The following is a 27,290-nucleotide window of genomic DNA, read 5'->3' as shown; positions in this document are numbered from 1 at the left end:
CCAGCACTTCAGCTACCAAATCTCCAGGCACAGTGGTGCCAGCAACTGCGGTGTCATTGAGTTAACTACCCATCAGGACTGCCAGTGTGCTACCTAGCGAGGCCAAGGACATTCCGCCACCTGCCAAGGTGAAGAAGGTGCCCACATCCCGGCGGGAGAAGCCGCACCTACCAGCCACCAAGGGCTCCCCCAAACCAAATGGGGACAGTGGCAAGACACCTGTGGCAACATCAAAGGTGGGGAAGGGACACAAGCCAAAGAGCAGGTCAGGACAAGGCACGGTGGCTACGACTGTGGGACTAGAGTTACCCCTTCTGTCAATCACTACACCAACCTGTACGGCCGCGGACACCGCCACCTGCACCGCCACCTACACTGCCACCAGCACCGCCACCTGCACCGCCACCTGCACTGCCACCAGCACCGTCACCTGCAGCGCCACCTGCACTGCCACCTGCACTGCCACCTGCACGTCTGCAGCCTCAGCAGTAGTCCCCAGCATCATCCTCAATGGGCAGCCGTCCGAGGCTGCAGAAGACGTCCTGCTGTGTCCCTCGAAAGGTGCTGACACATGCACCACTGCCAGCACCTCCGCCACAGACACTCCCGCAAGCGCCGCCACCAGCCCCGTGACGTGCTCAGACAGTGCCATTACATCTGACATGGCTACCATCCCCAGTGGGCAGCCGTCCGAGGCTGGAGGAGACTTCCTTGACCCTGCCCGGCTTCCATGAGGCATGGCCCTCATCACTGTTTGCACCTGCACTTGGCAGGTGAAGCCGCAGCAGGGTGGGGTATGTCTCAGCCTCGATGGCGTATCATGCTACATGCTCCTTGGCAATCTCGTGGCACACACACCCATGTGAGGTAATGGGACCAGCCACACTGCATGTGAAGCACTCTGGGCACCAAGCCCCCTCCAGAACCAGTGGAGAAAAACATCCACTACCTCAGTCCTTGGCAGGATGAAGCACTCTGGGCACCAAGCTCCCTCCAGAACCAGTGGAGAGATACATCCACTACCTCAGTCCTTGGCAGGATGAAGCACTCTGGGCACCAAGCCCCCTCCAGAACCAGTGGAGAGATGCATCCACTACTTCAGTCCTTGGCAGGATGAAGCACTCTGGGCACCAAGCCCCCTCCAGAACCAGTGGAGACTATTATCCACTTGAGAGACTGTGGCTTTGCACTCCCCAGGATTAAGCAGTGGGCAAACCACCCACTGGAAAGACTTGAGAGACTGTGGCTTTGCACTCCCCAGGATAAAGCAGTGGGCAAACCACCCACTGGAGAGACTTGAGAGACTGTGGCTTTGTACTCCCCAGGATAAAGTAGTGGGCAAACCACCCACTGGAGAGACTTGAGAGACTGTGGCTTTGCACTCCCCAGGATAAAGCAGTGGGCAAACCACCCACTGGAGAAACTTGAGAGACTGTGGCTTTGTACTCCCTAGGATAAAGGAGTGGGCAAACCACCCACTGGAAAGACTTGAGAGATTGTGGCTTTGCACTCCCCAGGATACAGCACTGGGCATGGAGCCCCCTCGTGCAGCAGTGACGTTGTGCGTTCATCCGGCTGAGGTGCCCCCCCTCCCCATCCCCCTGAAGTGCCTGTTTAATTTCGATCTGATGCTCCTGCAGTGTTCTCTCCATTTCGAATCAGGTATCTTGTGTGGGCTTCACCCATGCATTTTGGAACCACTGGTCCACGGACAATGATTGGAACACTATCTGGACTTGTGTAGTTGGTGTACATATTTGTATATACTGATTTTAGAAATTGCACTATCTGATTTTTCTTGATTACACTTGTTAAAATCATTTCCTTTTGTCCTTGCGTTCTTCCAGGGGTTGAGAGGGTGTATATGTTATGTTGCTGCATGTATTTGCGTGTATGGTGTTGTGGGTGAGGGTGGGGGTATTGCGTGTTGCGTGTGTGTGTCCCTCTCTTTTCCCACCCTCCCTGTGTTGTAGGTGCAGTACTCACCATGGTTGTCGACGGCTTCTGTCCTGCTCCTGATACAGACGCATGGGCAGGACCTGTAACTGGGGCTCCATGGCTTCCTGGTTCTTTGTTGAGTGTCGAGAGGTAAGTGGTTTCCCTTCTGTGTACTGTTTCCGCCTTACTTTTGATAGCGTTGGTTCCGCACTGGAAAAGGTGGCAGATAGGTATGTTGTTATACAGTGGGCGGTACTTTGTCCTCCGCCTGTCTGTTGGCGGTTACCGCCGCGGTGTTTGTTTCTACCGCCGTGGCGGTCAGGGGGTTAAAGTGGCTGTCTATGTTGGCGGTTTCCGCCAACATCGTGATTCCATTTTGTTTTCCGCCAGCCTGTTGGCGGTATTACCGCTGCTTTAACACAGACGGCCAGGGTTGTAATGAGGGCCTATGTGTGCTGATTTCATGTCAGAAAAGAGTGTATTGTGAGACAAACCATAGAGCATGGGTACTTGCAAACATTTGCCCAGGGGCCACATTGCATGGTCTGTGGTGTGACCAACGGCCACAGTGATGCCAGCGGGGTGGTGGGGGGCAGGGCGTGGGTCCTCGTGGGTTAGGGACTGTGTACTGTGGTCATAGGAGAAGCAAAGCAAGTACATCTAGTAGATGAATTGAACAATGTGAAACCAGAAAACCTGGGATCAATCCTGGCTTGCCCCCTGACCAAACTGTGTGATCCTAGCCAGTTTTTTTCAGCTTACCTCCTTTTTCTTTATTATGACAGATAAGAGGATTTTGAAATACATAATTTTCGAATGTGTGTTGTAGAAAAACTTCTACTGTGTTTGATTATAATGCTGTCCACATATTATAGCAATCTAGGCCACCCAAAGGGGGCACATGGCAACTGATTTGCCTCTTTTTTTTCTTTGAATCTCTTTATTGCATTGTCTCATTATTTTACAATTACAGACATAACAGTATAGCTACTGTATACATTGAGATCATAAAGGTATGTTATATCACAGCTGAATTTCAATGTCGTAGCAGGGTTATATGAAATCCGAGATCAAATACAACCATTATGAACTTCAAAGGGACGGGCAGAAGAAGGAAGACCAGGAAAAAAGGAGGTAGCACGGGCAATGAGTGATACTATGAGCCACAGTGAGGGGATAATATCTAAAGAGCAGGTCAGCAGCTTGAAAAGGGAGGGTAAGGGAAGTGTATGCCGCTATCAGGGTGTTAAGTAGACAGTCATGAGCAACTCAGTAGGCGTGAGTAGGAAAGTTGAGGTAAAGGGTATAAGAAACAGCATACATTGGCATCAGGTGATACATATAACTGTATCCCAAGGTCACCCAAGGTAATGTCGGCAGCGAGACAGGAAACAAGCCTCCTAGGCATAGTGAAGCCTTGAAAGCATCTAGGATGGTGTCCCAACTATATGCTAGTGGGTACTTATGAAGACCAAGTATGTCATCCTTGCTCAGTGACACCCCTTCAGCGCGGGCTCTGGACCGCATAGACATGTCCCAGGCAAAAACCAATAGTGGCAGAGGCAACTTCCAAACTCGCATAATGAGGCGATTAGCCAGAATCAGGCCTAAATTGATAAATTAAAATGAAGCTGCACGGGCGAGGGTGCATCAGAAAAGTACGCGATGTGTCTATTCTTTACTTGCAAGTGAAGCCGTGATTCGTTTCTTCCCCGGTCAGGTAGGCGATGTGTCATTTTTCTCTCCCGCGAGAGAGTGATGGTTTGATTTCCGGGTGGGACACACTCGGATCCGCGCAGGCGTGAGTTGATTTTTGACACCCAGCGATGCTGCTTGAGAAATCCAGCCACACAGTGATGGAAAACTTCGCTGTGTGGGGTTTGCATCGCTTCTCAAACCGCGATGCAGGTGATGCGTTGCTTTCCCAGCCATGATCTAGGCGGTGCGTGGATTTCAGCTGCGAGGCAGGTGGCAAGTCATTTTTACAGCCACTTTGCAGGTGGTGCATCTAAATTTTCCCGCCACGGCTTCCTGTGCATGGATTTCAGTCCTTGTTCTATCAGCTTCACCTTTCAAGGGCCCAAGGACTGGATATGGCACCACTTGGCAGGGCAGGAGTCCCAGCAGAGATTCCAGGTGCTGTCATAGGAAGTCTTTGATGGCCCTGAGACTTCAAAACAGGAGGCAAGCTCAGTTTAAGCCCTTGGAGATTTTTCACAAGTAGGAATGTACCACAAAGTCCATTCTCTGTCCCCTTTCACAGGCAGAAGCAGCAACTGCAGGATAGCCCAACAAAGCACATTCATAGGCAAGGACAGCACTTCTCTTCAGCTCTTCTCCTTGGCAGAGGTTCCTCTTGGTTTCCGAAGCAAATTTAAATAATGAGGGTTTTCGGTCCACTACTTATACCCCTTTCTGCCTTTGAAGTAGGCAAACTTCAAAGGAAAGTCTCTGTTGTTCACCAGATCATGCCTTGCCCAGGTGTGGCCCTAGACACACACCAGGGAGTTGGGGACTGCATTATGTGAGGGCAGGCACAGCCCATTCAGGTGTACATGACCACTCCTCCCTCCACTCTAGCCCAGATGGCTCATCAGGATATGTAGGCTACAATCCAGCTCCCTTTGCGAATTCTCTCTAGACAGTGACACAAACAGCCCAACTGTCAGTCTGACCCAGACAGGGAATACACAAGCTGGCAGAGTCGCAGAATGGTTTAAGCAAGAAAATGCACACTATCTAAAAGTGGCATTTTTAAGCAAACAATTTAAAAAAGAACTTTACCAAAATATGTATTTTTAAATTGTGAGTTCAGAGACCTCAAACTCCAGATCTCTATCTCCTCTCAAAGGGAAACTGCACTTTACGGATATTTAAAGGCAGCCCCCATGATAACCTATTAGAAAGGTAGGCTTTGCAACAGTAAAAAACAAATTTGGCAGTATTTCAATGTTAGGATATGTAAAACAAACCAGTTTATGTCCCACCTTTAACATACACTGCACCATGCCCATGGGGCTACCCAGGGCCTACCTTAGGGGTACCTTACACGTACAGAAAGGGAAGGTTTGGGCCTGGAAAGTGGGTACACTTGCCAGTGCAAGACTGCACAGACAGACACTGCAGTGGCAGGTCTGAGTCATGCTTACAGGGCTACTCATGTGGGTGGCACAACCAATGCTGCAGGCTGCAGACCCACTAGTAGCATTTGATTTACAGGCCCTGGGCATCTCTAGTGCATTTTACTAGGGACTTACTAAGAAATCAGATATGCCAATAATGGAAAAGCCAATTACACATACAATTTACACAGGGAGCCCTTGCACTTTAGCACTGGTCAGCAGTGGTAAAGTTCCCAAATTACCAAAAACAGAGTCCAGCACATAGTCAAAACATCGGAAGCAGAGGCAAAAAAGCCAGGGGAGATCACACCAAGGATGCCAGGTCTAACACTCTTTGTTTATGGTTTCTGTGTTGGTGAGTTTTGCCAACTAAGCCATTCAGTATCCCTCTGTAGATGGAAATTGTAGTCCTATGTATGTTCTGGTTGTTGGATTTCAAAATCTGGTCTCCATAGTTTTGACACAGGCATCCAGTGGAATTCATCTGCAACGTGCACCCATGCTCAAGCCATTGCACTCTCCTTTTCTAGGTCAGAAATTTGTTGCACACTGTTCTTAGTGAGGACATGAGGGAAAATACTTAGAATTTGGCCACAGACAGTCTGTGTTTTTCACTTGCTGACCGCAACATAGTGAAAAAAATGTGAAGCCCAGCAGACAGTAATTGCTATGACCAATTTAGTGAAGGCCTTAAGTTTCTAAACTTCCTGGGTGCCCTGTGAACCCTCCTCGCCTTTTAGTTTATGGGAAAGGGGCAAAGATCTGTTTCACCGTAAGCTGCCAAATCTCTGCAGGGCCAGCTTTAGGGCGGTGCAAGCGGTGCAGCCGCACAGGGTGCTGACCTGAATGCGGGGGCTGACCTCAGAGGGGGCATAGTGTCTAGCAATAACATACGAAACTTGCGATTTAAAAGCATCTCATGAAAAGTTGCTTGTGAGTCCAGCTTTCAGCAAGCAATTAAAATGTCAAAATAACTCTTTGCTAGAAGAGAGCATTTTGTGGAGTGCTACTTTTGACCTGCCATAAAGTAGCGCAGAGGGTTAATATGCCTGCTGTAAAGATCAGAAGTATATTTTATGTGGATATCTGAGTGGATTAGTAAAGTCAGCCCTCACCAGCAATTTCAAATGAAATGTATGGGAGAGGGGCTATGGAGCGATCAGGGGCAATTTTGCGGCGTGGTAGTGAGGGAATCCGAGGAGGTGATCATGGTTTGGGGGTGCCAAAAAAAGACTGCTGCACAGGGCGCCAACAGCGATAAAGCCGGTCCTGCCTCGCAGCATAAGCATCCATCCAGCTACCTGCTTCTTTAATGAAAAGCATGATATCAGTTCTAAATATAGCATGTGCCACTTTGGCCAATATTGACCGCTGTATAATTTCTTCTCAGCAAGCACATTGTTTTACTTTGCCGATCAATAGAGAGACCATCATCTGCCGTGGAGGGATAAAAGTAATTTCCTTAAATAAAACTGAGACGCCTAGGGAATAATGTACCTTGCAAGATCAGCTCTGCCGAAAATGCGAAGTGAAATCTTTCATCTTTGGGTGAATGTAAGAGGGTGGGCATTGATCATTTTCTTTGGACTGTGAGTCTGATGACTTAAGAGGTACTATGTTCAGCGCTTTGATGTATCTTATCAACATTCAATACTGCATGAGCCCCACAGGGTAGTACAAACTGTATGTCAGAGACAATAATGTTGATAAAAGGTGGAATACAGAATCAAAGGCACTTAGCTTGGACCTATCTCCTCAACTGACATTTAATATTCATTAATCATCTATTAGCAAAAAAATTGAATTGTTTATACGAAGCCATGTTTTAAAACTAAAAGGAAAGTGAAAATAATTTTGTTTAGTTAAGATGTCAGATGCTTGAATAAGCCTGAAGATGGGGTCTGTTTTTCACTGTTAAATGGAGTTTTTAGGGTGCAGGCTAGATAATCAGAAATCTAAAATGAATGGGCGGTGTACTTTCGAGTAAATCTGACATCAGTGACTCTGGATGGAACTCAAGATCGTAGTCTGGTCATCCTGAAAATGTGGCATAACTCAGCACTCATAGACACAGGGTGGCACTTTCGTAAGTCAAGGGTTGACCTTTATTCTAGATTACTCTACTAATTAGCATCAAATAATTAAAAGCAAAGACTGGAAATTGAATTTCATTAAAGTGACAAAATTGTGCTCTGATAGCAAAATGCTCAGGCCCTCATCTCCAGCCCGACTGGACTACTGCAAAGCTCTCCAGGCAAGGATCGCAGCTTTCTCCTCCAACCACTACAGACCATATGGAAAGCTGCAGCCAGACTCGTCCTGGATGTTCCCAGATTAACCCATATCACCCCCTACCTCAGGGAAGTCCACTGGCTCCCTGTACGGAAAAGATCGTAGTTCAAGCTCCTGAGTCATGCATACAAGGCCCAACATAGCTTTGGCCTGCCGACTTGAGCCACCGCCTGAACTTACATCAGCCCACCTGACACCTCTGCATCTCTTTCCCTAACCCCCTGCATCCGATGTAGCAGATGTGGAGATTGCTCCTTTTCCTACCTAGCAGCTAAGACATGGAACGAGCCACCCCTTCATCTACTGACCTCCCCATCTCTTCTAGAGTTCTGAAAGTCTCTGAGGACCTGGCAATTCGGCTAATCAACTGGACCGTGCCAGTGCCTGCTCAACCTCAGGGGTTACAAGTAATGCTCTACAAATCAATGAATTGACTGATTAAAAATGCTTTTTTACCTAGTGCTCTGAAAATCCTTGCATCATTACTGCATTTTAAACTGACCTTTATTTTAGACTGCCCTTATTCTAGACTGACCTTTGCTCTAGAAACTGGACCAAAATATTTCTAATATATTAGTGATGATGGTGTAATGACGGCTATGCCTACAGTCTTGAATTTCATGATATAGCTGGACAGGAGTATGAGTGAGGCACTAACAATCTCAGAACAGTTCATATCACAGTCTGATGTTATGAGGGAGAAATGATCAGTGCATATCTCAGGTTTATAAAGAGTGATGGGTTTATGAATTTCATTATGAAGGACTATACCCCTACCTAGCGCTACACAAGAAACGAACCCCAGGGCTTAATGTAGTCCGTGGTGTACAGTCATCTTAATATGGGCTACTTGGAAATGTTTGCACTCATTTCAGTCAAAACCAAATTTCCCATCATCTTTCGTAGTATAATGAAGCATGATGTTGTAGGTGAGGCCTTTAATAATACCCTCAAGCCAAGGACCATGTTGGATCATGTACTTGAGACAAACCTTACCTTCTCAAGCACGCTAGGTGGTAGTACCATCTTTGGTATGTTAACATGTGCGATGGGTCAGATTACAAAATGAAAAAAACAATTCTAGACTCCGGTTGTAGATGTTTGGATCTCAAGCACTGTAGCTTTGATATTCTATCTTGTAATTCCAATTGCAAAGGAGCCTCTAAAAACCAAGTGCTTATTACGTATTTTGCTGGTGCAAGAGTTTCTTTATTACTGTCAAAGTTTATGGTTTTGTCTCATATACTTTTTAAAGTTGTACATCGTTGCTTTTTTCCCCATGAATAGTGTCACAATACTTCTAAGGTTGTGTTGAGTTATGGCCGTTAGGTATTTAAATGTAACTGGGTAATAGAAGATTATTTATCCCTGAGTCCCCCATTGTTGAGGCTTAAGTAGGTGAAGGTTGCTTTGACCAATGTTTATATTTGCATACATTAATGGCTGTAGGAGAATGATATTCAGTCTTTCATATATACTGTTGGTTGCAGGTGATGGACACTGACACTCATGTTGGGGGTGACGTGAACTTGTTTTTCTTCATCAGATTCTGAGCCACAGCAGAAGGGGAAGCGGCAAAAGCGAAAGCAGAAGATAGGAAAACAATGATATGGGGGAAAGAATGAAGAAAGAGAATCTGCAAGAATCAAATACAGCGACCGCAGGTGTGGGGTTGCTGAAAAAAGAGGCATGCGGGGTATTTAAGCGTAGGCAGGTATTCCTCGACATTGTGCAGCAGTAGCTGCAAAAACTTTGGCACTAATTATTATTATTATTTTATTTATTTTTTATACAATTTTAGCTTTCATAATACTAGATCAGAACTGGGGAGTATTTTCGGAAGCATGAAATTTGTACTTTTGTGAAAATATTGGGTTTTCAACTTTAACTGTATTAATTTGTACCTCGTCGTGGGGAATTTGGTTATAAATGTTGCAAGTAATGTTACTGTGGTAATCAGAGGTTTGGCAATACAGATGTGACGATGACTGTTCTCGTGTCGCCAAATGCTTTACATTTTAGTAGCCTGCTCTGATTCGCATTTCTTTGTTTGGTGCTTTCCAGACTTCTGGGAAGGGGATGGCAAAGTCATGCAATTACTCTGGTAATATTAGCACAATTCTATTTCTCCTGGAAGCAAATGATCTTCATTCACTACATTAAGTGCTCAGGCACTCAAGGACAATTGGAGATGTTTCTGGGGAAATCACTTCATCTGCCCGTGGCAAAACAATTAATGTGAAATGGTGTAATGTAACTGGTGCTCATGTAAAGCGTTTCAATACAGTCACGTCGGGTCATGTTTGCACTATATCAAAATGCCAAAAAAACAACCAAAAAAAGAAGTACTACCTCAAGCACAGCATGAACAATGGACGGAGACTAATTAAGACAAATCAATCTGTACTTGGTTTGTTGGCCATAGAAAGAAAAGGAAGTGATCCAGAAAGTAACGTCGTGCACAAGCTGCCGAATTACAAGGCAGCAAAGAAGAGATATAATGACGCCAACGAGTGGTAACTAATGTTTTTAGACACAATAAGTTGCCAACTGACAGCGCATATCCGCTGCCTGCAGGCCTGACCCAAAACGAGAGGAGGGACAGGATGGTAGCGTCTCTGATTTGACCATTTTTGGCACAGCTGCCTTTAGTTCTCAGTCTGGCCAGGTAGGGAAAGAAAGAAAGCAGCATTGAAAAGAATCCCGTGCTTTGGCATCACAGCAGCTTGGCCTCAGTGCTGGAGGGTCAGCAGTGCACGCCAGTGCTACCAGTCTTCGGTTCCCCTACAGGCGGAGGTGGTTCTGTTTGTTGATTGTTATGAGTAGGACAGAGCAGATGTTCTCCCTTTAGCGGAGAGGGGCCCCTTTGATATTTCCTCAGCTCAGTTGAAGTACTCATGGCCTCCTCCATTTGGTGCCCCAGCAGAAGAACTGCTCTCTCCTGTTCTATCATTATAACTAAACTCTGTGCTAAATAGAAAGGGCAGGCGAGAAGGCTAAGCTACTTGCGGTTTGTATTTATTACGGATGAATTGTTTTTGTAAAGTGCTTGCTGATACAGTCACGTGGCCTTTTAGTGCTGCAAAGTACAGTTTACTATACTCAGTTGAAGTCATTTTGTCTAATTTGAAAGTGCGAAATGCTGATTTGGCTATTCTAATATTCAAACACTGATTCCTGTAACAGATGGATGAACTCACGAATCTACCTTTACCGCAGGGTAAGAACTCCACACCTCCAAAGGCAGCTACCACAATTTATGGCCTTTTAGGGAAGAAGAACAGGTCCGCATCAGTTTGGACATCTCAGATGCTCGAACAGCAACCTCCTGGTGACTAGCCATGTGGATCCAAACATTCTTCCCTTACCAACACAGGGAACGCTCTTTCCAGGTCTAGTTTCTTTATGTGGATGCCAGGGACATGTCAGAGACACTTTGGACTTATTAAGGGAAGGCAACAGTGATCATCAGATCTTCTTTGGAAGAGAAAAATCATTGGATTCGATGTGAGGGCCTAGAAATCTTTGGAAGAGCTGAACATTTTAGTGAACACTGCAGTTCATTAAAATATATGTGTTTCCAACCAAAAGTGTAAGTCTCCAAGTCCTGAAAAACCTAGCTGCCTAGCAAGGTTTAATGAAACCTAATTATTAGGTAACTCATGTAACTGTGACCAACTGTTGCCTCAGAAACACATTCACCTATGGTTGACCATGAATATACCATGGATAACCGTGATTTTCATTAACTATGAGAATAGGTTGCAGTGCTGGGCCTAAATGCTTCACAAGGATCACTTTGAGAGAGGCCGCAGTCCATCCTATTTAGATTAGGTCTATGGGTGGTGTTTATAGAATCCGAGGATGATCAAAGTAGCCAACCAGCCTACATGACTGATGACAAGGAGATCATCTTCGATGTCAGGCAAGCAGTTTCTGTTCCTCCCAACTTGGAACCTTGGTTGAAAATGAAGGAGCAGAAAATATGGTTCTATATTTTCTTCCCTGTAGGATTTTGTTGTTGTTGTATGAGAGCCTGGGCGGTGGTTAGCAGGTAACCAGTACAAAGGGGACAGAAGTATATTCTGGAAGGAATGCGGATTAACCATTTCAACTTGTGTAAGAAATGTGTTTACAATGATGGTTATGTTAGTTAAGACAGAGAAAGGAATACATGTCTTAATGCTTGAAGCAGGACTTGGTTCATCAGCGATGCCAAAGGCTTTCATCTTTTACTCTTCACAGATTCTCTTCATGAATATGTCTGAGACTAGCTATGCATGCCTGGAGTCAGAAAATTGGAGCCCAGTTACAATTTGTCCTTCCCTATAATTAAATACATCGGCGAAAGCAAGCATAGATTTTACACTGGGTTTAGAGTTATATGCATTTTTAGATCAGACGATATAAAACTGCAGGCATTATAGAGAGGTGACAAGTTCATTTCTGACAGACTGTGAATTGAACCTTTGTTGGTGGAGCCCCCACCTTCAAATTGTTGTTTTGTATGGTGTTCAGTAGTGTTTTAACTAATGTGTGTAAATAATATGCAATGTCCTATTATGTTACTTGGAGATGTAATCTCTTTCTTGACTAGGCAAGAAAAGATGCACTCTGGTCTTTCAGAAATAGTTGATCTTCTTGACGGTGTCATATTCATAGAATAGATAGAGGGAGTTCAGTGTTTCAGAAATTTACAAGGTTATTTTTGACTTACTGAACACTAGAAATGTATCCCTGCCTAATAAGAAAAAAAGAAGGCGAACCACAATATTGGTGCTCTTTGACAGAACTATATCCTGTGTCAAGGAAAAACAAAATGCCAGTCAGGAGCTTGTTGGGACCCTGGAAGCCTGCTTGCCGTTCAAGAACGTCACACTTAGTCACTGACAGGGCAATTAAATAAGGTGTTGGCGATAAAGGGAGGATATTTTCCAAACGCAATGTCAGCTTACTGTCATCGTTGGAGGGAAGACATTTTCTAATACATTCCCAGGTCACTTTCGGGGTGAAAGAAAAGCACCATTAAACTTTCTTAACCAGTGAGTTAAAAAGGGAATATTATATTGTGATCCCGTATTCTAAGAGCCTTATGTCTTGTAGTTACTGTCTCCTAATTCCAGTTCTAAGCAAGCCCTCCTATATTGATGACATTGGGTGCCTTGGCTACATGTGCCTTTTGATACAAACCGGTTCATGCAGCATTGGCCCAAGCAATGGAGCATATCTGGGCTATACAATTTATTTGACTAATATTCTTTGGGAACATCAGCTAAGAGGATCACTTTTGTGTCTGATAACATATCTCTACTGTTTGCCATCAATACCTATAGCATAAAATGCACAGTGGTGCTTAGCTGTCTATGGGGCAGGTTTTAGCGAGTTTAGACACTTGTGTTTTGTTTTAATTCAGGCTCTGTGTTGCAGGGATTACAGATCATTTGCCTCAGATCTCATCTCATTGGAAGATGGCAAAGAGTAAGGACCTCTTGAAAGATGTGAAGCTAGGACACCCACGTACCTGCACATAGAAGTTTTATGACATGTTCTCTATGACCTGATTATCTTGATATCTTGCAGGCTCAGGAAAGCCAATGATTGGGCCCCTCCAGAAATATCTAAGCAAGGTGACTGTTGGGGCTAATTTATATGCCTTTTCTGTATTCAATATGGTTAATTTCATTGAGGTGGCAAAACCTTGAGATCTACAAACGGGAGACCACCTGGCAAGGAAGCAAATTCTTGGCGTTCATTGTAAAAATTCAAAACAACGGATCAAAATTGAGGACAAAGGTTTAGGATAAAAACGTCAGTTTTACCGAAAGAAGGTAATGCAATTATAAGAAAGACGGCCAGCACAGATATAAAGTCAAAATAGGTTTAACTTCTTTGTTTTGTATAATACATAGCAGTACCGATCACACATTCACATGCAGCTGGAATACTTTAAGGGGCTTAAAACATAACAAAAATGCAAACTAAGCTGAATTTGGCAGCCAAAATTCTGGACAGTTCACAATTCTACCCCGTATCATGAATGATATTTCCACAATTAATCCTCTGAATGTAAATTTAGAATTCAAAGGCAGTAGTATTACTAATTTTATGTTTTCTTCTTATCAGAACTGGCAAGGCCTTTGATTCTGTGTGGAAAAGAATAGATTTTAAAAAAAAATATTTGATTTTTTATCAAACATAACATGGTGCCCAACTGTGTACCTAGAACAACAATCATATTGGAGTTCATCTGCATTCATTCAATGTTCACAGTGGTACAGTATTGTACAATTCAAACTTGGCTGTCAATCCGGCGTCCGGAGGTGTTATGCACTAGACAATCATCTCTTGTGCAGTGTTGGGACTACTTCAAGAGGGGACCCTTCCTCCCAGTCTCCTTCATTTATGCCATAGTATTTACTCCAAGGACCTCAAATCTTGTAGAACTTCTCTGGGCATCCTCTAGCCTTATTTGTTACTTTTTCAGCCATTCCTGTTTTGCATTCCCCGCTATTTAGCCCAGATTACTAAAAAGAAGCTTGAGTCGTGGTATATCTATGTCATTTGGTATTCCCAGTTTGGCATATTTGGGATCTGCAAGGATCTTCTCACCCAGCACTGCTCCCAACTCTCCCAGGATTGCTGACTAGTATGATTGTATGTGGGGACAGTACCACAGCATGTGTGGAAATGATCCCCTGTCTGCCCCACACCGTAGAAAGTTGGGAGACACTGCTCTCCCAAACTTGTAAGGGTACCCTAAATGAATAGATGTTTAAACGGGAATATTTCAAATTAACGTGGTTCAGCATTTTCACTTAACAAGTTCGATTATCCATGTATTTTGTGCACCTGCCAAGGTGAATATCTTTTGGGAAAACATCCTCTTGATTGGTGCATGGTAAATATAAATGTTATCAGTTTTTTTATACATTGGGAACTTTACCAGGCAACTATATAAAAAAGCAGTTTACCATTTCTGTGCACCTAATAGGATGTTGCCTGGGAAGCAGGAACAATTAAACTGCATTCATTAAATAGGTACTAGAGTTCCAGATAACAGGTAAATTAACTGTATCAGAAACTTTGCAAAGTTGCTGAAAGGTGGAGGGAAGTTAAAGACGCCTAATCAGTTAGGGCCAGGGCTACACGAAGGACAATGTCCACAGCCGTCTCCAGCACCACTATAAACGGGCACGAGATTTCTACATATGTCCCTGATGCAAGGGCTATATGAGGACCGATCAAATTATATTTTAATGGGTGACAAAATTACGTGACATAATTGACTAATTTATGTGTCTGGAAGAAAGCGAAATATGGGAAATAATGCAGCATGTTCTGCAGCAATATTAAATATTTTGCAATTTTAGTATCCCTTAATATAGGCCGAGTAAAGGTCTCACCCCCTTTGTGTTGGTTTGACTCTTGTAGATAGCATTCAGCAATTAAACATTCAACTGTCAACCTTGCAAAGGGTTTGCCTCTGTGCAGGAACTGAGGCACCGTAACTTTTGAATCGTTTGAGCTATGAACTATGTAGCAAGTGTGGTAAATCCACGATTATGTAGAAAATGCCACAACCGTAGAATCACTAAATGGCAATGCCATTCGGCACAAGGGGTGTGAAAACACGCTAGTGTAACTAGAGTTCATTAGAGTTAAACTCAATCTCACTATTAAAAAGGTCAGAGGAGCAGTTGAATGTCACATGGGTCACAAAGGCTATTAACAGACAAAGGGGATTAAAGATTAAAACACAGTGTAGCAACAGGCGTGGGTACAGATTAAGAGAACAGTTGTTTAGTTCTTTGGAGCCTGACATATTAAAACAGGTATGTACACACAGAGTGGCAATTATAATATTTTTTCATCATTAAAAATGTAATTGACCTAATCCTGTTTTCTCCTACATACAAACACAGGGGCACATTTATTAAAAAGTAGTGCAGCACAGTAACCAAAGTTGCTGCTCTGCTTTGCGCAAAAGGGATAAAGCAGAGCCGAACCAGGTCTATAGCTCTCCTCCGCAGCGCAAGCCTGAAAAAATACTGCTGCACGGACACCTTTGCACTACAGTGCAAAAGATGTGTGTGTGATGATGAGCTTAGACCTTTCACTGAAAGGTAACCTTTCAGTATCAATTGCTAAGTTTAAGCTATCTTTAGAAATGTTCATACACTGGAGTGTACAAGGCAGTAAACAAGCAATGGTTGAACAGTTAGGTGTAATTAAACATTTCTTCTTGTTAGCGCCTACCTCAAGGAGGCATTACTTTTGGCACAAAGCCTTGTCTACCAATTTTAGTAGATAGGAATTTCCATGAAAAAAGAATGGGTGAAAGGCACAGAACGTCATGTATCACCGATAGGATGCTCCTTTGAGGCAAAGTAGTGCTATCTGCATTACATTAATGCTTCTTTCCAGCACAAGTTTGCGCTGGAAAGTAATTACTTTAGCAACGCTTTGCACTTGCAAACAGACACATACATGCAAATGGAGGATTTAGACCCTTGACTTTCAGACAAAAGGTCGAATACTGTAAAGATAGGCCTCAGCCAGCTTTCTACTTATGTAGTTGAAAACATTTGATACAAAAGTCAATGAAAGGGAGAGTGGCAGTTTTGGTCGTTGGGGCTTGGCATTTATTAAACACATATTTCTAGCAGAAAGACAATAAAAATATTTGATTATCAATAAAAAAAAATTTCCCCTAACCTCCCGTTACCAAACACAATATATACATTTGAGAACAAGTATCAACTTATTAAATAAACCGTGCCGGCATTCTTTGTAATGGAAAAGACCATTAGGCCGACACATAATCATAGAAAAGCAGTATTGAACAGTTAACATTTAGACTGAATTTTTTAAACTGTAATCATTAGGCCATACCGGTACAGTGTTTTTAGCATGCTGGTTGAAAAGCAGTTACATCGCTAGCTGTTAGCCAGCACCATTCATATTAAGGAAATATGCCATAATTTACCGCATTTGTTTTGGGCAATGGGTATTCATCCAAAATAATGGACAGTCTATGTAAGTAATGGACGAATTGTACCCCTAGTCAACATTGTTCATTACAATGCATCTGTCTACAGGCGCGGCTTGCGGTACTAAAAAGGGGCAGGGCAGGCGTTGGATAATTAATAAAAAAATAAAACTTAACGGTGACGCCGCCGTCACCACTGCTCCTCTCCTCCCTTCTGCAGACAGGCTGCAGACACAGGCTCCCACCCTACCCTGCGGCCAATCCTGACGCTGCTTAGAGCAGCGTTAGGATTGGCTGGGAGTGCATAGCCAAGGCGTTCTCAGGCAGACTGGGAGCCTGTGACTGTTCTTTGCAGTCTGGCAACACAGTGCCGGGCTGGAGAGAGCCAACTGCGCATGTATGTTTGGCCGGCCCAAGACAGCGGGCCAAACATACATGTGAGGTGAGGGGAAGTGCTGTACACTCTCCTCAGTGCTCGCCACAGCCTGTAGCCCCACCCCTTTTACCAAAAAACGATAATAAACTTAGTTTATTATTGTTTTTTGGTGAAATGTTTGCAGTTGTGCTTCTGGCGGGGGGAGGCAATGCTCCTCTGCCCTAGCGGAGGAGCCGCGCCTGTCAGTCTAGCGTATAATTCTTTTCTAAAATGAAAGAATGACGGAGGTTTAGAATGTCCTAAACATTTCTTGTGAGGAAGGCAATTTTGGGGTGGAAGTGGGTGGGCCCAAAAACCTCTGGCAGTAGATGTCACAAAGGCCACACCAAACTAGACTGTTTGCTCTTTCCGTGAGGTGGTTGCCTCCCACTTCGAGATGTTCCATAAAAGTCAGTGAATGCCTTTAAATTAGTTAGGATATTTTCTTTCACTGGACAAAAAGCCTAGGAACACAGAATTATGCAGGCCAATGTATGCTTTACTGATGAAGTAAAAAAAAAAATCAAAAAGCTAAGATTAGATGTGTTCACTTGAGTGGCCAGCGAGGCTATTTAACAAGCCAACGAGTCTTCAATGGGGCTCCAAATGTGTTTGTAAATACAAACAGGCTTCCGCTCATTTAGTAGCAACTCTTTCCAACTTCTCTGCAAAAGCAGATAGTGGAATGTAAGGATTCCCTCTGCTTACGTTTTGTCCCAGGGCAACCAAGATAAAATGCACTTTTAAAGCTATAAACAGTGGGTTGTAAGGACATGTAACTGCTTCTAAAGGGGAGTACTTCTACATCTGATCTAAGGCTGCGGTTTTGACCAAAAGTTATCGGAGTCCAGTGCTATCTTCTATTACCAGAAAGATCACCCGGGAGTCCCATATATTTGTTTAATTTTGAGGTGATTTTTTTCAGGTTAGCCAACATGTTTAGCCTAAATGTGGGTCCTAATTAATGTTCAGTCTGGAAAACTACTGTCACTGATTGATGGTAGAGGAATGAATTTGGCAAATCTGAGGCAAATTGTAATGATGCTGATTCTACATAAATGTTCCCAAATCCCACTGTCTTAGTTCTCACCTTGAGCATGGGGGGCAACATTACAGTCCATTCTGAAAGAAATGGGTAGCTGCTGTGCTACAAATTCTGTGAAATACCCAATTTCCACAAACTGTTGTAATGTGGTCACATGTGGTTCCTCCATGTTTATAGGACACACAAGTGGACATTAAATCACTGAATAAAACAATAATGAAGCTGGGCATTTAAAGGTCCAAACTGCTTGCCTGTGAGTTACTCAGTTTGATGCACATTTTCTGTCTCTATGGTATCAACCTTTAGAGGAAGAACATTTCTACAGACACTACAGATACCTTGCTCAGGTTCATCTTTGGCGCAATTCTTAACGAGGAATGCCAAGGGCTGAAGAGCTCATTTATACCTTTTACTAAACCTGACATTAAGCCTGAGATTATAGAAAATGGCCAGCCTGTGGGCAAGTTTGACATTGTTGTATTGTCTTCAGGTTATACCACTAGTGGCTGGTGGAGTAAACCATAGAATTGGCAGCTGTCTGGATCTATCAAAGATATTCATTGCCTGTTTTTAATATATGAGACAACTGCTTTATGTGGCAGATCCAAAATTGTATTGGAAAGGTACTGTTTACTTAAAATGTATATTCATTAAGGCAATGTGTTTCTGTGAATTATCTGTTTCACCTTTACTATGTGTATAATAAATGTAGTCATGACCTTTTACACTACACTTGGTGTTTCCCGCATCTATGAGCCCCCACTGCTGCGTTTGAGTCAGGATGAAGTATGAGGAGGTGACAGTACAGAGGAAGGTTACTAATCCATAAATTATGTAATGATTCAGTATCAGTAACCACATTATCCAAGTTATCTACAAAACAAGATGTTTTTGGGTGAGGAAGCCTCACCCTTATTGTAGTGGCAAGCTTAATCATATGCCAGCACACCCCAACCGGATAAGCTAATACTAATAGGGCAGGCTCAACCTCTGGCAGAGGGAGTTCCTTATAAGAACTGCTAAATTTAGGAGCGATCCAGATACCTAAAATGACTTCGAGGTATACTCTCCATGTTTAGGTCTATTTTGATGCCCAAAGGGTTCCTATCTTATGTGGGTATGTTCTCATACATAATATTTTTATTTTTTAAAAAAAGGCCCTTATTTGAGAGTGGAAAGCTAGAACCTATAATGATATAACAGGTCAACTATTTGGAGACATGTGCCTTGCCGCAGTTCAAGCATGCACTATTCATGTGTAGCTATGAGCAGGATTCGTTGTGGAATTTTATTCTGACATTAAGTGATGACCTGGCAAAACAACACTGAACATGTGAAAAAGGGTGACAGCATTCACACATTTTACATACCCTAACTAGGACAGTTTTAAATCCTCATGGTCAATCAATCAATGATAATACTTGTAAAGCATGACTAGTCACCCGCTAGGATCTCAAAGCGATGTGGGGGGGGGCAGTAAGTGAGAGGTCATCGATGAACGGAGGGGATCAGGTGAAGAGCCAGGTTTTGAGATCCTTTCTGAATCGCAATAGAGTGGAAGATCGTCTGAGGTGGATGGGAAGGGAGTTCCAGGTCTTGGTGGCGTGGTGGGAGAAGGATCTTCCTCTGGCTGTGGCCTTCCAGATGCATGGGATAGCGGTGAGTGCGAGGTCGAAGGAGCGGAGCTGTCTCGTGGGCGTGTAGAAGTGGAGTCTTTGATTGAGGTATCCTGGTCCGGCGTTGTGGAGGGATTTGCAGACATGCATGAGAAGCTTGAGTGTGATTATCTTGTCTGTTGGGAGCCAGTGCAGGTCTCTCAGTAGAGAGGAGGTGTGGCTGTGTTTGAGGGTGTTCATGATGAGACGGGCGGAGGCGTTCTGGATGTGTTGCAGTCTTTTCTGTACCTTGGTGGTGGTTCCAGCATAGAGTCATGACATGAGTGGATGCCTTCTGTACTCAACACTTGTTAAGGGTTAGAGGGTGTTAATGTTAAGGAACATATCACAGTAATGGCAAAATGCTCACACATAAATACCACCTTGTTAGGATATGTAGTCTCTTTGACTCATACTTTGGCCAGATTTTGGCTTCACGTAAAGAAATCTACCTCTCATTGCTCTGGGTAGTAAACTCAATTTCCGGAGCCTTCACTGGGGGCACTGGGAATGCAATTATCCACATTATATAGTTTTTATGCACTCATAAATGTATTTGATGACTCATATACCTTCTATCACACTCTCAAACAAATTCTCTCAATGTTATCCACATACTGACTGTTAGACTTTTCATCCTTGGCGTGGTCTCCCTTAACTTTTTGCCTCTGTTCCCCAGGTTGTTGATGTGTGCTGGACTCTGATTTTGCTGTTTTTGTTACTCTGGGCACTTTACCACTGCTAACCAGTGCTAAAGTGCAAGTGCTCCTGTTTAAATTGTATGTAAGTGGTTCATCCATGATTGGCATATTTGAATTACTAGTAAGTCCCTAGTAATGTGCACTAGAGGTGCCAGGGCCTGTAAATCAAATGCTACTAGTGGGCCTGCAGCACTGGTTGTGCCACCCACATAAGTAGCTCTGTAATCATGTCTCAGACCTGCCCCTGCAGTGTCTGTATGTGTATTTTTACACTGTAAATTCGACTTGGCAAGTGTACCCACTTGCCAGGCCTAAACCTTCCCTTTCCTTACATGTAAGGCACCCCTAAAGTAGGCCCTAGGTAGCCCCAAGGGCAGGGTGCAGTGTACGGATAAGGTAGGACATATAGTAATGTGGTTTATATGTCCTGACAGTGAAATACTGCCAATTTCGTTTTCACTGTTGCAAGGTCTGTCTCTCTCTCATAGGATAATATGGGGGCTACCTTTAAATATGATTAAAGTGTAGATTCCCCTAGAGAGTAGATGGACATGTGGAGTTTGGGATCCCTGAACTCACAATTTAAAAATACATCTTTTAGTAAAGTTGATTTTAAGATTGTGCGTTTGGAAATGCCACTTTTAGAAAGTGAGCATTTTCTTGCTTAAACCATTCTGTGACTCTGCCTGGTTTGTGGATTCCCTGTCTGGGTCAGTTTGACAGTTGGGTTGTTTTTCACCTCACACCAGACAGTGACACAAAGGGAGCTGGGGTGTGATCTGCATTTCCTGATTAGCCATCTCTGCTAGGAGGGAGGGGTGGAGTGGTCACTCTCATCTGAAAGGACTGTGCCTGCCTCTGACAATGCTGTCTCCAGCCCCCTGGTGTGTGTCTGAGGCCTTGCCTGGGCAAGGCAGGATTTCACAAGAAGGTGTGAGTCCCCTTTGAAGAAAGGTGACTTCAAAGACTAAAATGGGTATAAGAAGGGCACCCAAACTTACAAACTTTAGAAACACTTCTGGAACCAAGAGGAACCTCTGCCTGGAGAAGAGCTGATAGCTGAGGAACAAGTGCTGCCCTGCCTGTGACTGTGCTTTGTGGAGCTTTCCTGCAGTGCTGCTTCTGCCAGAGTAAGAGGGCAAAGACTGGACTTTGTGTGCCTTCCATCTTGAAGAAGAAATCTCCAAGGGCTTGATGTAGAGCTTGCCTCCTGTTGTTGAAGTCTCAGGGATAGCAAAGACTTCTTCCTGCCAGCACCTGGAGTCTCTGGAGAGACCCCTACTCTGCTCTGTGGTGCCCTTCCAGTTCCTGGGACCCTGAAAGGAGAGGCTGGCAGCCTAAGGACAAAAATACACGCACCGAGCACCGTGCGGAGAAAAGATCGACGCGAATCCGGTCGCGGCTGAGAAAACGACGCGACGCCGGTTCCGCAGCTGAGAAACGACGCCGCAGGAAACGCGACCGAAAAACCGACGCCCGGAGCAGGAGAAACGACGCGCAGCATCGCTGACGGAGGCTGAGAGATCGCACCCTGCGCCGCGGGACTTTCGGATCGTCGTGTGGCTGGCTTTTTCAACGCGCACCGCCGTGCCGAGTTGTTTTCGACGCACACAGCCGTGCAGGGTTACTTTCGACGCACACCGCCCGTGCGGGGTTATTTTTGACGCAAACCAGGTACATTTTCACGCTAGCAGCGCTAGTGTGGTGTTACAACTACCTAAAGACTCTTTTTATTTTAAACCTTTAAAAAATCATAACTTGACTTGTGTATGTTGGATTTTTGTCGTTTTGGTCTTGTTTTGTCTAGATAAATATTTCCTATTTTTCTAAACTGGTGTTGTGTCATTTTGTAGTGTTTTCATTAAGTTACTGTGTGTGTTGGTACAAATACTTTACACCTAGCACTCTGAGGTTAAGCCTACTGCTCTGCCAAGCTACCAAGGGGGTAAGCAGGGGTTAGCTGAGGGTGATTCTCTTTTATCCTAACTAGAGTGAGGGTCCTTGCTTGAACAGGGGGTAACCAGACTGTCAACCAAAGACCCCATTTCTAACACTGACATTTATTTGGAGTATCATACTGCATACAAAACAACAAGCATCATAATGGTAAATCAGTCACAGGCCACAGCATGATCAGAAGCTATTTATCTTTGATATGACCAATGGATATCATCATTTAGTCCCTCAACATGCGTCGTTATGCAGTAGATCTAGCAAGACTGACAGAAAAGTAATGATACCATCATGTCCTTGCTCTGAAATGAGAGTGTTAGAATGACATACCATTCAAGATTGTTCTCTGTTTGTTTCCTATCCAAGAAATATTTAATTATCCTCCTCGTGGTCTTTAGACATCTAATTATACTTTGGTGATCACTAATGCATATTAAGCCTTTCCTCTGTGACTTATTTAAGCCCACATTGGTCTATGACGACAAGTATAACATCAATATCGGTAACCATTTTAGTGACATGGCAAACATTGCACTTGCCACATGGATAATGGCCAGTAACAGGAGGTGAATCTCAAAGTGCCCATCATACTGGACCCTATGTATCATCAGTAATCAAATGTATAAACCTAAACATTTTTGGCAGTCATCTACTCACTGGTGTATCTCGGCCCTTACCGACCCATACTATGCATCAGTGCTATCATACAGTCAAACAACCCTTTTAGTGAGTGAAGGTAACTAGACTGCATACAGGGAAGTAGTAATTGTGACCATATTAGCTATTTTCATTACTAACTTTTCCACCATCAGCATTGAAATGCACATTCGTAGATGTGATGGAGAGAGAAGGAATGTCATGGAAAACAGGGGATCCGAATCACAAGCCTTTTACATGTGGAAATTCATATTTAGCGCTCACTGAATGTCAATTTACACTTATGAACCTAATTACACCTACTCCATTATTAAAACTATACCACCATGCAATATTTTATTGAAATAAGCCTGTCTTTGGATGTGGCTGTGTAAGGGCAAGGAACAGTAGCATAATTGAACTTCAGGGGGGGCCTCTGAAAACTACTAGAAGGCCCCCCCCTCCGGACTCAGTCAGGCAGTCTCAGGCCAGGGTACTGTGCTGAAGAGGCTCCCCTTGAGGTCGGGGGCTACCACACACTACAGGGGCTGCTGGGGCCTATATTACACTACTGACAAGGAAGCCTAGGAAAGTTTCTACATGACCACAATGATGTGAGTTTCTCAGTACTTGCCAAAAGTCTTTGAAGCATTCCAGTCCTGGAAACTGAGATGTATTCCCATCAACAGAATCACTCCTCTATAGAGGGGAAATGGGTGTAGAAAACCCACAAAGTTCGTCGGGTGCAAGGGAAAGGTCTACTCCATGGGTACAAATATTTCTCCATGGATAACGAAGAAAACAAGTGTTAACTAGTTTGCTGATACCCAACAGATTTTTGCACAAGCACATATTTTGCTGTGTAAAAATACATAAAAGAATTCCAGGTGTACTACTGGTAAATCTGCAACAGTCCAAGCTTCATGCGTAACAGCCAGTTGATTAACAAAATCGGAGTGTCTGCAAAAGCAAAATAGGTATTTTGTAGGTACAACACCCATGTTAGGAGTTGGTAAACATTTTGACTCCTTAAATCGGTTTCTGAATGATCACTGATTTACTGATTTGTAAAGGGCTTGTTCAGGTCGTCTCTTTTAAAATGCAGAACAATACCATATGTATCAATGGTTTATAAATGGTTTGCAACTTACACTATATCCTGTACCATTGACATTGTACAATGAGAGACAAGTTTCCTTTAAAGAAACTGAGCTTCTTTAAAGAATAAAAAAGTTTGCCTTGTTTAAAATCAATCAGAGGCATGGTGGTCTTCTGACCCTTGCAGAACCCATCCCTGCAATTTTGACAAATGGGAGTGGGTCACAATTTGAGACCAAACCTAATTACCATTAGTTAGGGACGTCAGAATGTGGCTTTTATTGCAAACAAACTTTTTAATACAAAGGTCGCTTTGCAAAATAAATTCTGGTTCGCAAAAAGACTGGTTGTAAATTCCAACCGATTTTTGCGACCAAAAAAATAGTAAGCCTGGCCCTTATCATTCAAATGTTTTTTGAGGATTAGGCTGGGAGTTCTTGTATTTAAAGGAAATAAAACATTGGCATTGTTTTGATTACTGACATTTCAAATTCACAAACGTGTATCAGGATTTTTTTTATGATACATCAAAAAGCTTTATTTATTTCAAAGGAAATACTGCAAAACATCACTGGCAGGTATATGATACAAGGATGCATTGAACTGATAAGCAGATGAAATAAATTAATGAAAATTGAGAGAAACACAGGCACATGCATAGAGCACATGGACATACAACAAACTGATCAGTGAAAAAAAATAGCTTTCCAACCCATTATTGTTAAAAGAAAAAATGTTATTCTAGAATCTTTCACAAATTCACACCATCTTCTTTATTTACGATCCCCCCCAAAAAACGAAAATCCTGGTCATCCTTCTGGTTTCATAGAAATATTTTAATCTGTATGGTCTAACCGTGGCATATCAAAAATACTCTTGCATATTTTACTGGTATTCACAGCATGACTCATGTTGTCTTCTTACCATGGGTGTGTGCATCTTCAAACACCACTATACGCCATCACTGTGAAATGAGCAAGCCTCCTAACACAATGTAGCCTCCCTTTGAACTATTTACTCCACTCCCTATGCGAAAGGTTATTGAAACTATTGACACCACGGAGTACATTGAAAGATGTTAAGTTAACCATAAATTGGGCATATACATCTTCATTAGTCTATCTCTATTAAAAAAAATGTATGAGGAAGAGTCAGTCTCTGCAGTAAATGTTGGGGATCCTCTCATGTGTCTCCAAACATCATCAACTGTCAATGGTGTCCTCCCCACCTTGATCATCAGTGAAAGGGCTTCTGTAACTGGTGTAGATCAATTTGCCCAGTTTAGAAGAAACAGATGCCTTACCTTGCTGTGGGACAACCAGGATAAAGAAAAGCAAGGCAGCCATTGGTAAGATCCCGAACCTCCTGAAACATCGCCTGGTTCTCCCACCACGGAAGTAAGTCCCACCACTATTAGTCATCCTGCAACATAAGAAAGAAATGGTACACAAGGAGTATACAAAAGGAGGCGACTGTGACAAACAGTGACTGTAAACCTCACACTGGTGAATATGTAACAGCATCACATTGTACCACTCATTTAGGTTTCATTGCCATCCGAGGAACACAGAGCTTGCTGGATCCTCCTCCCCACTCTGGGCACAGTTTTCTGTATTGTTTAGATCTTCTGCTCCCTATGTTCATGAAGGGGCACTGAATGGTCGTGGCTGAAACACCGATTTAAAGTGTCAAAATATTTTATCCATGGCCTTGATCAAATATGTATTAGTAAACTTAAATTACCCTACTTTTGTGTGTACTGAGATTGTTCATCATCAGTTAAAAAAAAAAATAATAATAATAATAATAATTAAACACAGTAAAAGACATAGTTGTAATTCAGTATAAACATTTGGTTATTCTGACACTTTAGCTGCCATGTGACATGAAACAATAGTATGGATTCTCCACTGAGTTTACACATGCTGAAACATAACATTTCCACATTTTTCCAGACATAGGGAGTCATTACGACCCTGGCGATAATATGGAGGAAAGTACTGCCAACAGTCTGGCGGTACTTCCCCCCATATTATGACATTGATGGTTTGGCTGAAGCCAAACCGCCAATGTACCACACCAACCGCAACATCGGTAATGGCTGCCGGGCTGGAGACATCAATCTCCACTTGACTGCCTGCGGGATTATGACCCCGCCTACCGCCATGGTTTTCGTGGCTTCCTTACTGCCACGAAAACCATGGCAGTAGGCACTATCAGTGACAGGGAATCCCTTCCCTGTCACTGATCGGGGTCTTCCCCACCCCCTTACCCTCCACAGGGTCCCCCCACCCGCTCTTCCTCTCCAGACCCCCTTTCATACACGCCTCTCCCTTCACACATGCACACACGCATACACACACCCATTCCCACATTCATCCACGCATACATACATTCACACACACATCCGCACACACTTGCATACATACAAGCAGACACGCATTCACACTACTCAACATACACGCACTCACACCCCCCAAACATGCACTCACATACAACACACACCCCCAAGCACGCACGCACGCACGCACAGACATACACACACACCCACACACACAACACCCCCTCACCCCTCTCCCCTGTCAGAGCACCCACTTACCTGTGTCCAGGGGGGTCCTCCGGCACGGGACGGGGCGCTGCTGCCAGCAGCAGCGTCTGCCAGCAGAACACCGCCAGGCCATATTGGTTCTCATAATATGGCCGGCGACGGACTACTGGCGTGGCGCTGCTGCTGGCAGCAGTGCCACCTTACCGCCATCCGCCGGCATGGCCACAGCGGGATTTCCTCCGTCCTTCTGGTAGAAATCCGGCTGTGGTCATATTATGGCAGACGGCTTCGTAGCCACAGCTACGTTTTTTTGGGTGCCGTCACCGCTGCGGTAGCCGGTTTTTACCACCAAGGTCCTAATGAAGGCCACAATCTTAAATATATTTGTTTGCCAGAGCAGATGTAATGAAAAAGTAAAATTATGAATTTATGTAGAGGACGGATTTTGGTCAGCTTCCTTGAACCGTTATTTCTTGGAAGTGTGATTCACATTTTCAGTCAGCCAACAGGAATATCATTCAGTGTTTGAATTGTTAATCATTAGTCATCATGACTGATGAAGTTTTCCCTCGTTACTGTATTTTTCTGCATATGGTCAAGATGATCATTAGTGGACAAAGGAGCCCATCTACTAACTGCTTGATGGCTCCCTGCACCCCCATCCTTTATAGTGTGAGGGGGTGTGCAGTGTCATCAGGTGGTGAGGCTGGTGACTTGCCAACGTCACAGCGCCTCCACGCACAAGTAGCAATATTTGTGACACTATCCAGTGTTGTGTGCCACCCTTCCTGTACGTGCACCATCAAGGGCCTTACAGCCTACCCTGAAGACTCTGGTGTGCACTATCTTCCCTGTCCATACTGTGGCTCTAGGTGTAATCCTGTCTGTTTGCGCTTCC

The 27,290-nt window shown here is 43.8% G+C and overlaps 1 protein-coding gene across 1 annotated transcript in view; it reads right to left on the bottom strand.

Moving 5' to 3' along the window:
* The window catches only part of ADGRG2 (adhesion G protein-coupled receptor G2), a 904,627-nt gene that overhangs the window by 725,555 nt on the left and 151,782 nt on the right, over nt 1-27,290 (bottom strand). The window contains exon 2 of the mRNA XM_069205012.1: nt 25,148-25,266. Coding sequence (XP_069061113.1) covers nt 25,148-25,265 — 118 coding nt within the window. The 5' untranslated portion in view covers nt 25,266. The remainder of the gene's footprint in view (nt 1-25,147; nt 25,267-27,290) is intronic.

Source organism: Pleurodeles waltl, chromosome 8 (genome assembly GCF_031143425.1).
Source record: "Pleurodeles waltl isolate 20211129_DDA chromosome 8, aPleWal1.hap1.20221129, whole genome shotgun sequence".
Classification (NCBI taxonomy): domain Eukaryota; kingdom Metazoa; phylum Chordata; class Amphibia; order Caudata; family Salamandridae; genus Pleurodeles; species Pleurodeles waltl.
The sequence above is the reverse complement of the archived record's forward strand: the minus strand, read 5'-3'. Positions and strand labels throughout refer to the sequence as shown.